This window comes from Pyrus communis, chromosome 9 (genome assembly GCF_041283825.1).
Source record: "Pyrus communis isolate YQ-2024b chromosome 9, ASM4128382v1, whole genome shotgun sequence".
Classification (NCBI taxonomy): Eukaryota; Viridiplantae; Streptophyta; class Magnoliopsida; order Rosales; family Rosaceae; genus Pyrus; species Pyrus communis.
Genome location: NC_142573.1, coordinates 13,603,669 through 13,617,764, shown reverse-complemented (window position 1 = coordinate 13,617,764; position 14,096 = coordinate 13,603,669). Strand labels below are relative to the sequence as shown.

The window sequence follows — 14,096 nt, the reverse complement described above, 5'->3', positions numbered from 1 at the left end:
TCTCTCTCTCTCTCTCTCTCTCTCTCTCTCTCTCTCTCTCTCTCTCTCTCTCTCACAATTAACAAAACAAGACAGTTTATAAACCATTTGATAACTTAACAAATTGCATACAACTTATTAAGCTTTTGAGTCGCCATCTTTGCAAACATTAGCAGTATCTAAAAGCAAGTAGTAGCAGTCTTTAAACATTTTTTTGAGATATAGAAAGATCCATATAATCCCCTTATCCAATGAGGGAGATGCCTTGGAGGATCAATGCATCGGCTAGAACTTGGTTAGCGGCTTCAGACGGATGGACGCTGTCCCAAAACACGTATTGAGTCGCATTAGAACAAGTTCCGATCGACTTGGGATTGCACAGCAGTGATGTTGTCTCTACAATTCCCGTTCCACAGCAACCTCTCCTCGCTTCGGTGAATCCTGTAAGATTACAAGAGAAAATAATAGGTTCTTATCCGTATGCATATATTGTTTCTCAAGTAGATATATTTTGTCGTTAGGCTACAGGTTGAGACGTAGTTCAGTACCGTAATTTGCTGGGGCTTTAATGGCATCATAGAGCGGCTTGTAAATGTCGAAGATGACGATTTTAAGACCGGAAAGTTGTTTTTGGAGATTTCCTGCTGCGGAGTTTATCTTCTTGTTAAACCCTTGGGCATCAGAGTTGATTCTAGCGACGCATCCTTGCTCATGGTTTCCAAATAAGGTGATTGCAGCCGGAAGGCAACCCAATGGAGGGAGTGAGGTCACACCGATCTTCCTGGCTCCCAAGTGATACAAATCCTAGTTTTCAAGGAAGCGTAGCAAAACCTTAGGATCCATTCGGACGAAATGTTTGAAAAAAAGGACTCGCGGATTTAATCACAAGGTAAATTAGTTTTGAATCAAACCATCTCCTCAAACGAGCCATTAGTTTCACAATCAGAAATCTAAAATAGAAATTTAACCAAAATTCCATTACTTAATTAACGTAGTCCGCGTGACAAGTGATATATTAATGTTAGTGAGATTCACTTAAATGAGGCAATAACTGAATTATCGTTTTATTACGATTAGAACTATTTAAGAGGAGCAGTGAGAAGATATACACCTTAACGAAGCCTTGGAAGACACCAACAAGGATGGAGCCATACTGGTCAGGAGTGTAGACTTTGTTAACAAAAGGGTTGACATAGTAATTCTGAAGAAAGTCACTGTTTCCGGCACTCAGTAAATAGAGAGCATCCTTGATGATCGATGCCGCTTTCTTGCTGCCTGCTACCTTGGCAAGCTTTTTCTGGTATTCCTTGTAATATTGCAGCTGCTGGGACAATGGGATTGCATGCTGCATTCCACACAAGTTCAATTGTATCAAAGTTACGACATTAACATATATATAACAGCATTTATCCTTGCACCTGAGATCCTGTATTCAAAAGCCCCTCCCCGGTATCATTTGTATATAAAAACATAATACATATATAAGTTCATAGCATAGATTACTGTTATAAATAAGATTGGAATTTTACGTTTAAGGTTGCTGCCTTTTCATCGTAACCGGATGCAGCTGAAGCGAAGTTGGCTCCGATCAGAAGGTTTTTCCCTGATGCTTGTGGGCTAAGATACGCCGGCGGATAAGTAGTGAACCCCAGAGTGTCAGCTGCATATATAAAGACAAAGATTAGATTTTTACCAGTCAGTTAAATTTCCTTATGATCACGAAGAATAATGCAAGAAAAATCGTATTCTCTAACCACATTAGAGACCTACGAGGCAGTTGATGCGCACTTATTACATCAAATCATGTGTCAATTACTACCGACAACTGTTAATTAACACATCAACTACCATATCATATCATCAGTTAGCATGCTCCCTCTAACAAATTTAATCGCAAATGCAGCTAAAGTGACCATATTATTAATCTAAAGCACTCAAAATTCTGAGCTGCAAAAGACAAAAAGAAGCAAAACAGTCGAACTGGCTCTGCAATCAAACAGTCATTAATTTCACTAACAATTTAAACTTTCAGTTCTGTTAACTAAAAATCTTATGCAGATCAACATTAAGTTGCCCATTATGCTAATTAAGAAGCAATTAATTACTGTTTAATATTGTTAATAACAAAAGAACTTTCGTTGGAAGCTAAATTTTCAACTTACCAGTGATGTCAGTTGCCAGTTTGCCATTACAAAACCTCCCAGTAGGCTGATGGCTCACAAAGTCCCTTCCATAAGGAGGGTAATTAGCCTTGAAAATGGTAGGGAGGTAGTCATTGTTGCCCACATCAACTGCAGAGTCTCCAAACGTCATGATTGCCGGAACAAGTGTGGTTGACTCTTGTGCATAATTTCCTCCAATCACAAACGAAAAAGCCAAAACCAAACCAAAAGCTGCTGCTCTCAAGAAAAGGCTTTCCATGTTGTGAAAAACAGAAGTGCTTTGTGTTGTGTAAATAGAACTTATAAAGTGATTTTGAAAATGGCCCTGTAGAAGTTTCCTCTTGCAGAGGGAAGGTGGAGTCTGTGTTTAGGCATTGAATGATAGATCAACTGGTTTTATGGATTTAATTACCCATGCACTAAAAATTAGGAAATGAGAATCACACAGGTTATGTCCGTTATATTGTTTGATTTATTCAATCTAATGCCCAAACTTAATAAATTACTGACCCTTTTGGTCTTGCTTTACTTTAAGTTCTTGTGATAATTTGAAGACAAAACGTAGTTTTTTTTTTTTTTGGGTATTAAATATGGAGTTGCATAGGGTGGTTGAGAGGATAGCAGGTAGAGGCATTATTAGTTAAAAGGCATATCAAAGCTGCATGTGATGGAGTTATTTTGGTTGTTCTGAAAAATCTTCTGGCCTAGCACAACTGGTTGGACAAATAAAGCATGGAAATAGGTGGCTTTACTAAGCCAACTAAAACTAATAAAATTAACATGTTGCAAATGCATTAGGTCAATTGGTTAAGGCATGGTGTCGTTCAAGTTCATTCACTTTTCCGCGTTAAAGATACATTGTTTAGAATATTTTAAAGGAAAAAAAAAATTGAATTGTGGGTTAGATTCAATTGTCAGAAATTGAAATAAAAACTTTGCACTTAAATGGGTTCCTGAGCATGGTATCACTCTAATAGACCTGGGCGGTAGAATTGGAAATGAAATGAGCGCGATTAGCCTATTTTGAAGTTTACACTAAATTCATACTGCTCTAACAACCTTGGTTAAGTTTATAACCGTAATTATAATTGCTTTGTTTTGATAAAACAATATAAATACATATAATTAATTTTGATTAACTAACCTTGAATTAATCTTAAACCTAACCCAAGGACGATCAAAATACACTAAAACGTGCATCGAGTCCTACGGACATTGTGAGTCACAAATGGATGAGGTCTCTTAATGTTTTAGAAATAATTGGTTGGAACCGTTCTTTATAATTATTGATGATTTCGGACCTGGCATTTGAAGTGAGGTCCCACATTTGCCACAATCTACGGTCAAGATCTGCAACAAATCAAAGTGGATACTCGTTGCCATCAAGCTTTGCCAGCTTCAACGTTGCGACGCGTTCTGTGCTTGTTTGATGTTTCTGGAAATTAAATGAGACTCAGACTTAAATCTTTTTCGAGAAGAAATATAGTAGTGACAACCTATATACATAAATGGCTTTGAAAAATTACATGTACTTGCTTGATCAAAATACTAGCAACCTCCAAACTTTGGTGGTTCGACCAAAACATATTATATGCAATAAAAAAGGCCTGCATGCGATCAACCATATATTATTATGTAATTATAATAGGTATAAGCGTAAACTACCAGCATAAAAATGCTATCCAAATTAATATTAACTCTTATCATGTGCACATTACGTGATTTCATTTGAGAATAAAAGCGTCAATTCGCTAGACTTTCAGACACAAAAACTATAGAATTATACATATTTGCATAGGTCGACATTTTACAAATCTAGGGTTTTTAATTATTTTAAAGAATGAAGCAACCAGACTACCTTACATGTTGTGCACATGCTTCCATTTAACATAAATTTGGATGGAATGAATGAAAAACTAACAGTAGGAGGAAATTGGTTGAGTTCTTAATTTTCCAACTAAAAAGTTCAGGGGGAAAATAAAAAATTAAGTGAAAGTTCAAGAGATAAATTAGCCGTTTACTCTACATATAATTTGGAATTTGGAAAACTGTTGGAATTCGAAGCAATCATCACCATTATTTAAATTTCATACTTGAATTCTATGAAAAATATTATATAAATTCTATAGTACTTCAACTCCATGTTTAGATCCCACTGCAAAATACAGTAAATACTTACATAATAGCACGATATATATATATATATATATATATATATATATATGCTTCTCCAAATTCCTATATGATTATAGGATTGATACACGATTTATAGCTATTTTTTATTAATATGTCCAAATTCGTGCCATAAGATCATTAAGAAATAATCTTGTTTAAAACAGAATAATTATACAACCTGATCATAATAAACAATTTACACTGATATAAACAGCATGGTGGTGTTGCCAAGCATATGCAATCACAACTTGGATTAAACATGCAGTTCATGTATATAATCCAACGTTAAACCTAATAGGTTTTAATCATATATATAATTAATGGCTCTAATACCAACTGTTACTATATGGTTATACAATAAAACACAAATGAAAGAGCTGACTTGCCTGATCATGAAGCGGTAGCCATTAAAGACCAAATAGAGAGGGTCACTACTACAGTATTAGCTTTAGGTGTCAGATGATGGTGGCGGTTTAATAAGCCATTATATCGGATAAAAGATATCTGACACATTATTCAGTTAGTGTCGGATAACAATGAAGTCCTGTCGGTTATATTCGACATAAATTCCTAGCAGATATTTAGTGGCGGATACAACTGCCATAAAAGTATTATAACTGCCAATATTTTTGAATTTTTTTTTATAAATATTTTTAACATATTCTGATGGTTTTGAAGTTAATGGTGGCGGTTATAACCGACAGAAATTGACTATATTATTATTTTAGTTTCTGGCGGTTATTATTTTAGTTTTCTGGCGGTTATAACTGACAGAAATTAACTATTTTATTATTTTTACACCAAAAGTTTTTCAATTTGTTGTTCATTCAGATTTCTTCCTCTTGCTCTTCGGATTTCTTCATCTTCAATCTTTTTCTTCTCTTCATCTTCAATCTTTATTTATTTAGAGATTTTAATTTAATTAGTAAGATAAATTAGGAATAATTGTGTTCCATTAGTTTATTTTATTCACTTAAATTGTTATGAAGAAATTCGATAAATATTATTTGTAAATATTTATGTTAAATTGACAATATTTAATATACCATAAATTGGTAATATTTAGTAATATAGGTATATATTATGTTAATTAATTAAATATTTCACTCTAATTGCTATGAGGATATACAAAACTTGAATTTAATAAATAATCAAGAGTGTAGATAAACATATTTTTGTTAACCTTTTATTGTTTTTTAATTTGTTTTACTATGATAGGTGTTGGAAATTAAATTGCAATTGTGATAGTTCGAGGTTGAAAGATAGGGATTGAAATTTCTAATAGTTATGTCTACATGATAGGGATTGAAAGATTGTAGACATCTTAATTTCAACGTAATATTTGCTCTCGTATTGGTTGACAATACCACGTAGTGTGTATAAACAAGTTTAATGGTCAAATCATTGAAAAAAGTTTCGTATAATGTGTATTGTGTCAAAATGGTAGATTAAATAAACACTTAAGAGTTAATGTTATACTTCCATTAAGTATTAAATAAGATTTCACTACAATATATCAGCTCATCGCGATAATTTTATCACAGGCTTTGTAAGCCCGTTATAAAAAGTACAAATTCACCACAGGCATAATAAGCATGTGATGAATAATGACTTTTTATCACAGGCAAATTTTAGTCCGCTATAAAATAATAGTAAATGACCACGGACAATACTGCACGTTGTAAATATAGCAAGTCACCATGAACAATACTCGTGATCAATATTGTTAATTTCCACATCATTTTTCTTACATCTACCACAGGTAATACTTGTGATCAATATTATTTATATCCACAACGCTTTTCTTTCGTCTACCACGGACATTATGTGTGAGAATCATTTATACTTGCTTGAAATTAAACATTTAGAGAAGGCGGCAAACCAAAATTTTGAACATCTTTAAAATTGAAATTTTCACACAACCACCGCACAGTTCCCAAAGTATAAAGGAAGTGAAACGGTTAATCTCATCAATCAAACACTCTTCTCTCCAGTTTGAAGAAGAATCGAGGTCGACCAGATTGTTGTCTCCCTCCTGTCCTTCTTAGTTTGAAGAAGAACCAAGGTCGAGCTTCACATTTCGGAGAACTCTCTCAACACTCTCTTTTTCTTTTAGATCTTACTTTTTAAAATCCTGCAGGTAAAGGTGAGCAAAAGATTGAGCGATTTCATCACTTTTGCAACAGAAAAAAGAGAGGAAAAGGTGATGATTTCAATCCTAAATACCCTCCTTATGTCACGTTGCTATCTTCAATTTATGTTTTTGTTTTCTTTGCGGTTGCATGTTGCTCTCTTCATAAAATATGCAGACATGAACACATCTAGAACATTGGTTGAACGAATTGGGATTTTTCATATTTCAAAATTTTGTTTTATGGAGAAAGGGATACAAGCCGGACATCCACATTCTTTCGGCGTACTCCATTATGGGTGTAATGGAGGCATGAACTCTCTTTCCAGAAGAGGGATTAGTAGTAAAAGTTTTCCCAAAAGATTAGGAAAATAAATAACTCCTGCCCAGGTTTGAATCTCTTTGTTGTTGTGGGTGCTTACTCATTTTCAATGCCAACAATTGTGTAATTTTACTTTTTTTTTTGTTTCAATTGTTCATAAGGTAACAAAACACGGTTAGAGTATTTCACTTCAAAGGACTTCGTTTGGATGTGTTCAAGAAAAAGTGAAGTCTTTCAGGTGATGATTTTCTTGTTATTAGTGGCCCATCTGATGCTTCATGTGTAGTGTAGTATTTTGTAGTATAATCAGTGGTGGTTTAAGCTTTGTACGTCTTGTAATACATTTTGAGTATATGATTATTCATGAAATATTGTATTATAGTAAATGTGCAAATTTGTTGATCTTTTATATATTTAAATTATTATTTTTTTAATTTTGAATTTTTTTTTATAACAGGCATTCACCGTGGTCAATTAGTAAACCACAACGGTCATAACGCGTGGTGTTAGATTTTGAGTTACCACGAGCTTGGTCCGTGATTAGTATCTAATTAACAACGCTCTTTGCCCGTGGTATAAATTAAGACTTTTCATCACGTCTTGATACCTAACGGGCGCAATCTCCGTGGTGGATTGCAATCTACCACGGGCATCCACCGTGATAGATGAACTGTTATCTTCTAGTGTCTAGTGTAAATATCTTAAATTGAAAATCGAATTCGCTCAATGCATTCTTATAGGGTCGAGGAGTGTAGCTATAAAAAGATCATTAAAATCGGAGCTAAAATAACCGTTAAATTGTGATTTTTCGTTTATAACCATCGAAAACTTTTGTTCAATTACCTAATCTCTGAATGTTTGTTTTTTGCGATTTTTTACGTATGCGATCTCAGAGTGTGTACAAACAAGTTTAACGGTTGGATCGTTGAAAAACGTTTCATAGAATGCGTATCACATCAAAACGGTAGATTAAACAAACACATAGAGTTAATGTTATACTTCCCCATCAAGTATAAAATAAGATTTTGTGGTATCCACTAGTGTAAATATTTGAAATTGAAGATCAAATTCATTCAATACATTCTTATAGGGTTGAGGAGTGTAGCTGTAAAAAAATCATCAAAATCAGAGCTAAAATAACTGTTAAATTGTGATTTTTCGTTTATAACCGTTGAAAACTTTTGTTCTGTTACCTAATCTCTGAATGTTTGTTTGTTGAGATTTTTTATGTATGCGATCTCGGAGTGTGTACAAACAAGTTTGACGGTTAGATCATTGAAAAAAGTTTCGTAGAATGTGTATCGTGTCAAAACAATAGATTAATTAAACACTTAAGAGTTAATGTTATACTTCTATTAAGTATAAAATAAGATTTTGTGGTATCCACTAGTGTAAATATTTTAAATAGAAGATCAAATTTATTCATTGCATTCTTATAGGGTAAAGGAGTGTAGCTATAAAAAAATCATTAAAATCGGAGCTAAAATAATTGTTAAATTGTGATTTTTCGTTTGTAACCGTAAAAAACTTTTGTTTCCGTTACCTAATCTCTTAATGTTTTGTTTTTTTGCGATTTTTTATGTATGCGATCTTGTATTATCTACAAACAAGTTTGACGGTTAGATCATGGAAACTAGTTTCGTAGAATGCATATCTTCGTTAAATTTGCCTAAATTTTGAAGTGGGAAAAGTAATTTGTGCTAAATTTTTATTTAGGTTTCTCAAGTATTGATTAGACAATATTTAGTTTGTGTGATGACATTTTCATTGTACAATTATCTTTTTGTTTCTTTATCGCATATTTTACATTAGTTATTATCTATTAAACCAAACAATTATTTATTTAATTTTTAAAACGTATTCTATTTAAATACATATTATTTAATTATTTATTAAACCAAAAAATTATTATTTTATTTTTTAAAATCGTAACAAATTTTTGGAGGGATTTTTGCCGCCATTTTCTTTTTTGTCGGTTTTTATTTAAAAAAAAAAATGTTTCTATTGGTTTTAATCGACAGTAATGAAAATTTTCCTTCCTTCCCCCTTTTCTCCTCTGCTCATTTCCTTCTCCTTTTTATATTTTTTGTTGAGCATACAACTCCAGAGTCGTCCAACCCACCGCATACAAACACCGTACACGCACATTTCTTCTTCCCTGTTACATGGTTTTTGGATTTTTGCTTTCTCTGTTTCTCTGTGCCATTGCTTCATCTGCTCTTTCTCCTCTCTTTTGCTCCTCAAAGTCCAATCGAAGCCCGTTACAGAGCACCGAAGAGAAAGACGAGCGAGCCTCTCTTTTTCTTCATTGCTTTTCTCGTTCTTCTATTAATGGTGGTCGTTTCCGTTGATTGTGTAAGTGTTTGATGTTTGAATGTTGTGTGTGATTTGGGATCTCCATTATTTTCTCTTCCACTCTCTCTCCTTCATTGAAGCACCTCCGTACCCATGTATCCTTATCTTCTCTCAGTAGTTATTTATTTATTTAATTATTTGAAAGTTTGAGCTTCTGTGTGAAATTTTTGAGCTTTCGATTTCCTGCAGATTTCAGTTTTGTACGATTTTAGGGTTTTTGGATAATTTCATGATTTAGCGATTTAGGGTTTAGTTGTTCTGTAAAAGGCGTTAAATATATATAAAGTTGTGGAATTTATTTCTTGTTGTTCTTGAAAACTCATATTTCAATTTGCAGCTTAAATCCTTTAACGCTGTATACTGTTTTCTATTTTCTTAATTGGAAAAGTGAAAGAGTGGTTATTTTTCAATCTCATTGGAATCTAGATTCGTCTTAGTGAAATTCAAACACCCAAAAATTGCGAATGTGTGATTACAGAACATCGAAATTAAGTAAATCAAGCATACAACATATGGTAATTTTGCTCATTGTGGATGGTTATATACGTGTCATCCTCTCTAGTATCACAATCGAGAAAGTTTTCGTGAATTATATGCATTATACTTGTGTTGAATCTTTCAGCACCACTATAGGCGTAATCACTAACGGTGTGATGTCATTTATGGTAGGGATTTGAGTAACGGGTGGTGGAAATTGGTGAGCTGTTGGTTTTTAAGTCTCTTTTGAAGTTTTCATTTGTATAAGATAATGGCTAGAAGATATAGTAGTGATTCGAGTGATGATGATGCAAGAGGTGAATATTGTCATCGTAGAAGTAGAACTAAGCGACATGATGAGCATCATAAAGATGTAGGGAAAAGTCCACTAAAAGGGATCCTAGAGGCAGAGAAAGTTCTGATGAAGAAGGGGAGTTGATAGAGAGAGACAGGGGCAGCCAGAGGAATGAAAGAAAGCTTGAGAATGGGTGTAGAGAACAGGAAAAAGGTAATTACCGGGATGAAAGGGATAAACCACATAGGCATGAGAATGAACATTAGAACGGAAAAATGATAAAAGGGAAGAGCTCAGAACATTAGAACGGAAAAATGATAAAAGAGATGACGAACTTTTTATATTTTTTTATTATTAATATATTTGCTATCGGTTTTATCCAACAGATAACACTCTTACTTATTATTAATATATTCCCTGTCGGTTGTAGCCGACACAAATTCTGTCAGTTTTATATATTTTCTGTTGGTTTTATCCGACACAAAATGTTTTTATTTATTCATTATTAATATATTCTCTATCGGTTATAGCCGACACAATTTCTGTCGGTTTTAGAGTATTTTCTTCGGAAAATTCATTTCCTGATGCAGACAATTATGTCGCTTATTATATCCGCCACTGCATCCATTTTCTGTCGAATTTTGCTTAATATCCGATAGTAATACACGTTTCTTGTTGGTTATCATAGCGACACTAATAAATGGTTTTGTAGTAGTGGGTGGAGGCTGTGATAACCAAGGTCTTCTTCAAATACCTAGCCGGATACAACTACTTTATGAGAAATATTATGTTATGTGTATCTAAGATTTGTAGGGACCTTAGTATTTGTTCAAGCTAAGAACTAGGGTTTCTGTCCATAAGGGAACCTAATCCCACTTTCTTAGCTACCAAGTGAGGTATCATAATCACAAGTAATTAAGGACTCCATCAATATAAGACACTTAATATAAGATTGATACCTTAAGAGTTCAAATCACAATCTACATTATTCTCCAATATTACATTCCTATTACATGTAGTAGACCACTTAAAGGTTGATTTATATTGGATAGGTTTACATGTCAAAATGGTCCTTGCGTTATAGTCATAGGGTCAATTTAGTCCCTGTATTTTCAATTTGGACAATTTGGTCCTCGTGTTTATCTTTGTTAGCCAATTAAGGACTTTCCATCTAATCTCTATTAAAAAATTCCGACCTCCTCCCTAACGTTTTCTACTCTCCCAATTTTCTTGCACCCCCACTCTTTTCTATGTCACAACCCTAAGAATTTTTTAGATTAGAAGTTTTATCTCTTATGTGTGTCATTTCTCATTGATTTGCATTTTCTTTATATTTAAATTTAAATAAAGAGAAAGGGAATATATGGCTCTCTTAATTGAGGTCTGTTTCTCATTACACGGTCAGAGGCAAGGTAGTCGGGGTTAATTTTCTTGTGACTACGAAGATGGAACTCGCGCGGTGACAAGTAGGGTCATGGTGGATCTAGAGACATGTTCATCAAGTTGCCTGCATGTGTGGCTAGGGTTGGGGTCGGGTCAAGGACAAGGTGGATGTCATGGTAAGTTTGTTTATTTATTTTTCATTTTGAAATTATATATTTTTCTATTTTAATTGAGAATATTTTTATATAATAGGTTGAGATGTTACATAGTTTTCAAAGCGCAATAGATATGGAAACTAATGTGAGTACTTGCATGTTTTGATTTTTGCATTTTCATATAGTTATGGCAATTGGAGAAGCTACTAATGTGATGCATAGTTTAACCTTGTTAATTTTTCTTCTCGAAGAATATCATTGTGGCAAGAAAGAGGAAGCGAATCCATTGTGACTTTTCAAGTGAGGCATCAATAGACAATCCACAAATTAAGGTTGTTACTGTTATAACTTCAAACAGTAGGGTTGCTGCTGTTATAACATCAGGTAGTACCCAAGGGCGTGCTAATGGTATGCCTTTTTATAAATCTCAAAAGGTGTTCTATTTTATAGCATGAAAATGTTCCCCTTTTCTTTTAGGTTGTTATTGGTGTTTTCAATTGGTTCTTTTTTTCTTGGTCCTCGTCCTGCATGCTTTCTTGTTAACAAATTTGGTTAAGCTTTCATGGATTATTGTAATACTATGGCGTTATTGCAGCTCTTACCCATTTTCTAATTTTTCACTGTTGTGTCAAAGTGTCTTCTTGAATGTATCTTCGTCACGATGTAGCGTGAATTGGTGCATGATTTGATTATTTCGATAATATTTCATTGAGTTTGTTGGCTATGAGTATTATATCTAACAAAAGACATGGATGCTTTGGATATCTAAGTTGTAGCCTTAATGTCAATGGAAGTTGTAGCCTTAACAACTTAAGACATGGATGATTAATTTAGTTGAGTGACTGTCACTTTAGATATTTCTTGTTTTTCTATCACTTACTAAGTTATATATTTTGGTCCTACAGATTTGAGAATTAGCCCAGCACATAAAAAGAAATTGCTTTGTTTTTTGTTGGTATGGTGCTCTTTTGTGATCAAATTGGATGATCTATGGGCAGTGGACATGGAGGATGAGCTTGGGAGATTGCCTTTTTTTTTTTTTTTTTTTTTTATTTGGGGGTGATGCTGCTTTGTAGTCATGATTTGTTTCCTCTGTCAACTTTAGGTGCATCAGTTGTAAAGAGGAACAAAACATTTTTTTGTTTGTGTCAAAACCTTCAATTGTATTGTAATTGACAATTTCTACTAATTAATTTAAGTATTTGGAGTCTAATGTGTTTGTGGTGATTGTTGTTATCTTTCTTTTGTGTTCCTTACAATATTAATTTAGATGTTATGAAGTTAGGTTTGTTTAAGATGAATTGGTAAAAAAAAAAATAAAAAAAAAAAAAAAATAAAAATAAATGTAAACTACAGCTGCAATATTAGTAGTAATTGTTGATGGTAGTCTTTTTTTACGACGTACAACATGTGCCATAATTGCTTTCACAGTATTATGACATTCAACAGGCGTTGTATCAAATATAAATTACGGCACACATGTATGCCGTAATTGTTTTCGTAGTATTACGACACTTTATTAATGCTATATTTAATACCAATTAAGGCGCGCAAGGCACTCCTTAAAGAGCATTTACGACACGTTTTGCTTAAATTATTCACGGCTACTAGAGAATGTCATATGTGACAAAACATCTTTTACAACTGGGGCTTTTATTGCTTGGGGGCTCACGCCGTAAATAACCGTTTACGGTGCTTTTTGTGCGCCACAAAAGACCAATTTTGTTGTAGTGAATATTGTTAAATTTTTAACAAAGATTGGGCGGAATGTTCTTAATTGGTTAGCGGAGATAAACACGAGGACTAAATTGGCCAAACTAGAAACATGGAGACTAAATTGGCCAAACTAGAAACATGGAGACTAAATTGGCCAAAGGACTATAACACAAGGACCATTTTGACATTTAAGCCTATTAGATAAATCCAACATTTATATCAAAAACACTGCACTAAAACTAAAAGAGGAAAAAGATAATTTCGATGGTCACAAATTCGCCGAGCTGGCCTCTGGGCTCAGAACATGCTAGTCTCTATTGGACTTAGACATAGGGTCAGGCTTGTGACACAAAAGTGGGCTAGCTCGGGCAATAAAATGGAGAATATCTAAAGTAATGGTCTTTCAACTAAAATCCGTGATCATGGGTCATTTAACTCATCAAAATGTGCAATTATAGTCCTTTTGTCAAAATGAGTCATGGTGGAAGGACCATTGCTACATGGGTTAAAATTAAGGGACCAGAGCTCCAATTAGGTTAAAGTTGAGAGACCATTTCTCCAATTGGATTAAAGTTGAAGGACCATTGCTACTTTCTCATTTGGGTTTCTATATTTGTCCCTTTAATTCAGCCTCACGTGTGTGGCATGTGACTCATTTTGATGAAAGTTCTGATAGAGTGAATGAAAAGCACCATAGTTGCATGTTTTGATGAGTTAAGGGACAAATAATCACGAATTTTAGTTAAGGGATCATTACTCCAATCGGATTAAAGTTGAAGGACAATTGCTACAATTTCCTCTTTTATCAAGACAGGTCTACTTGTACTATCTAATTGAGGGAATTTCCAATTCCATAGAGATTGATTTCATCTTAGACATCATCTCAATGGAACTTCCTATTCAGTTTCATTGCCACTCTACTTTGCTCGAGCAAGTTTTGTTGCCA

At 33.7% G+C, this 14,096-nt stretch overlaps 1 protein-coding gene and 1 long non-coding RNA gene across 6 annotated transcripts; one reads left to right on the top strand and one right to left on the bottom strand.

Moving 5' to 3' along the window:
* Positions 1–58: 58 nt before the first annotated feature.
* On the bottom strand, positions 59–2,673 carry LOC137739518 (GDSL esterase/lipase APG). The gene is made up of 5 exons (XM_068479112.2): positions 2,142–2,673; positions 1,509–1,639; positions 1,091–1,324; positions 528–783; positions 59–420 (listed from the first exon to the last, which is right to left on the bottom strand). Exons 1-5 carry the CDS (start codon positions 2,398–2,400, stop codon positions 224–226), a joined length of 1,077 nt encoding a protein of 358 aa, XP_068335213.2. The 5' UTR covers positions 2,401–2,673; the 3' UTR covers positions 59–223.
* A 6,127-nt stretch (positions 2,674–8,800) lies between these two features.
* LOC148694293 (uncharacterized) lies at positions 8,801–12,653 on the top strand. Of its 5 annotated transcripts, none has more exons than XR_015966214.1 (4): positions 8,801–9,124; positions 11,302–11,455; positions 11,532–11,579; positions 11,686–12,653. It is a non-coding gene; the product is annotated as an uncharacterized LOC148694293 (long non-coding RNA). The 5 variants fall into 5 exon arrangements; XR_015966216.1 differs by having other exon boundaries at positions 8,801–11,455; positions 11,686–11,766; positions 12,340–12,653; XR_015966213.1 differs by having other exon boundaries at positions 8,801–11,455.
* The last annotated feature ends 1,443 nt before the right edge of the window (positions 12,654–14,096 follow it).

What these genes read in the sequence shown, in the direction of transcription:
- LOC137739518 (XM_068479112.2), bottom strand. Translation starts at nt 2,400, where the DNA reads ATGGAAAGCCTTTTCTTGAGAGCAGCAGCTTTTGGTTTGGTTTTGGCT. An exon ending in TCTTCCAAGGCTTCGTTAAG is followed by an intron (nt 784 to 1,090) that starts GTGTATATCTTC and finishes CTTGAAAACTAG; the next exon opens with GATTTGTATCACTTGGGAGC. An exon ending in TAAAGCCCCAGCAAATTACG is followed by an intron (nt 421 to 527) that starts GTACTGAACTAC and finishes GTAATCTTACAG; the next exon opens with GATTCACCGAAGCGAGGAGA.